The following is a 2,690-nucleotide window of genomic DNA, read 5'->3' as shown; positions in this document are numbered from 1 at the left end:
TCTTCCCCTTGCCGAACTGATCTTTCCACTGAGCGAACCCTATTACTAGGGTCCCGCCCTATCCGGTCAAAAACACTGACTGACCTTGTGCTTCACATTCTGGTGGGAAGTTGTCCCCCAATTGCGGTTCTGCTGGCTGGCTTCCTTGCACATAGGATGTGACTTCCTACCCACTTCTCTCTCGAGGGGGTTCTCTGTACTGGCTCATATGGCCTCGGGAACGAGACGCAGGGACTTCACGAGCTGGGTAAAATTCTTGGGGCATTTGGGCGCCCTGGTGACCTTGGGCTCGCATGAAGAATTCATGCATTGCCATATTCTGAGTTGCGATCTCTCTCATGCCCGCAACTATTTGGACCATTCCTTCAATGAGCATGGTCATTCTTTCACCTCGACGACGTCGGTGATGGGGTTTTTGGTGAGTGACATTGTTTCGAAGCACCTCTTCTTCAGAGGCGTCCATCCTGGGGTTTGCATCCTCATTGCTGGAACTCATCTTATCTACTCCTTTTTCAAGGGTGATGAGAATCTGGGTTGTAATTCGACTTTGTTCTTTTTCAAGAACATCCCCTTTTCAGGGTAAGTCAATGGTTTTCCGGTGGAGAATGTAGAACTTTGGATGGGAAGTTTCCCATAGACGACGCCAGTCTGTTAACCTCGCGAACTGTACCTCCTACGTAGCCAACCGATAGCTCCTCTACGTGATCCTCCCTTTGTGCAATCAACACACGGTCAGATGCTCACGGTCGAAACTAGCTGGGGGTGGTGGCGACCGCATACACTCCGACGGTTAAATTAGTATTCGATGATCGGAACAGTGTCCGGGTTGTGCAAGTGAATGTGGAGGATATTATATATATTTTCTTGTTATGGAGAGTTAAGTTGTAAGAGTTTCATTACCCTTGCCTCTTGTTAAGCATTGGGTATTTATAGGTGAGGAGAACTGTTGGATGTGGGACACGTGTATGCATCTGACGACGTGAGGCATCTGCTCATATGCGTCAATTAGCCGCATCTATAGAATGGGCAGGTAATAACTTCTCCTGAGTTGAGTTGACATAAAGTTAATACGTCACATCAACTAGACCCATGGAGACGTCAAATCAATTGGGCCTTATGGGCAGAGAGGATCTTGGCGCAGATTCTTTCTGAAAGTGGCTACGCATTGCGCTTCGGCTTCAAGGACACTTCGGAATATCAGAATCACTTCGGGTTGGCAGTGGATACCTTGTACTACCACTTCCGAAGTGGTCCAGATATTCTGAAGCGTCTTTCCGAAGTGGTTCAGATAGGGCATAACATTTCCTATTGCTACTAATATCTTCTCAAAATACTATGGCTCACTTGTGATGAGTGTTGGCTACTGCCATTAGAATGACTGTGAATTGAATTTTTGGTTGGCATTAATATTAGGGAAAATTCTTCTTGGTGCATTCAAAGTTGGTACTCAGAAAAGAAATTTTATAGAACTTGGATAGAAATACTCTCATCATTTGAGAAACAACACGTTAATATTCTTGAACAGCAGATTAGTAATCTCTGTTGGTGGAGCATTTCGAGCAGTGGCCTCACTGATTTGTTCAAATCATGATATATGGTACTAATTATTCAAGGATTATCTTTATAAACATCGAGGGAATATGGATGGCATTTCGATTTCGTACTCATGGTTTAAGACAATGGTGACAGTAGATGATGTTGAGCCTTTTCTTAAACACCAAACACAAATGAATAATAGTCATTGAAGATGGAACTTTTCCAATGCAATTGAATAATTGAGTGATTCATATTTGTTATAACAAAGTACATTAAATATGGATATTTTAGAAAATTAACATATTTAACTATCGTTTCAAATAAGAAATATGACTTAATTTGAAAGAAAAAAAAAATAGAACCATTTACTGATATTTAATACCTATTTAAATGACTAAATTGGTGACAAGAGCCTATTTGATAGTGATTTTTTCTCTTAAAAATTAATTTTTTGATCGTTATTTCACTAATTTAACCGTCATGTTTGATTTCTTAGCTCATGGGTGAATCCCTTCAAACGATCAATAAATCAATTCTTAAAATCACTTTCAAACAAATTATAAATTACATGTTCAAGAGTAATGATATGTTTTTCTTATTTTCCCTAAAAAGGCAACCGAGAAATCCAATGAAGCTGAGACTGATTCATTTGTTTATTCCAATGTACAATCGTACAGCTGAAAGAATTGAAACCAATTCCCTCCACGTTCCCCACTTGCTTTTGCAATTTGAAACCTCACGCGCTTTTTGAAAGAATCCAAACGTTACACGTACTTTTACTTTGAAGTTTGAACCGTGACATCTCCGTACAAAAGTTAACGTTACTCTTGTTCACTTCAGTCCTCTGCTCAACAGCATTGTCTCTACAGATAGGCGATTAATCTCACCAAACGAAGCCGGGAGCACAATTTTCTACTCTGGTCAATGGCTGCAAAAACCCTAGAAGCCAAGGCTGGAGGCTTGATTGATGGGGGTCCGACAGTGGGTTATGGAACTGAGCCGGGTTCCGAGGAGAAGGGGACCTCGAGGGCTGAGATTGACACCTCGGCGCCGTTCGAATCGGTGAAACAGGCGGCGAATCGATTTGGTGGGATGGGTTTTTGGAAACGCACCTCTCATAAGCCCTCTGAACATGCCCCAGAGGTCTCTCTCTC

At 42.0% G+C, this 2,690-nt stretch overlaps 1 protein-coding gene across 1 annotated transcript in view; it reads left to right on the top strand.

Moving 5' to 3' along the window:
- The first annotated feature begins 2,336 nt into the window (after window positions 1-2,336).
- The window catches only part of LOC111395893 (WEB family protein At2g38370-like), a 2,760-nt gene continuing 2,406 nt past the window's right edge, over window positions 2,337-2,690 (top strand). The window contains exon 1 of the mRNA XM_023022107.1: window positions 2,337-2,679. Within this exon, the coding sequence (XP_022877875.1) occupies window positions 2,461-2,679 (219 nt within the window). The 5' untranslated portion in view covers window positions 2,337-2,460. The remainder of the gene's footprint in view (window positions 2,680-2,690) is intronic.

The sequence above is a fragment of the Olea europaea genome, chromosome 6, assembly GCF_002742605.1.
Source record: "Olea europaea var. sylvestris chromosome 6, O_europaea_v1, whole genome shotgun sequence".
Taxonomy (NCBI): Eukaryota; Viridiplantae; Streptophyta; class Magnoliopsida; order Lamiales; family Oleaceae; genus Olea; species Olea europaea.
The sequence above is the reverse complement of the archived record's forward strand: the minus strand, read 5'-3'. Positions and strand labels throughout refer to the sequence as shown.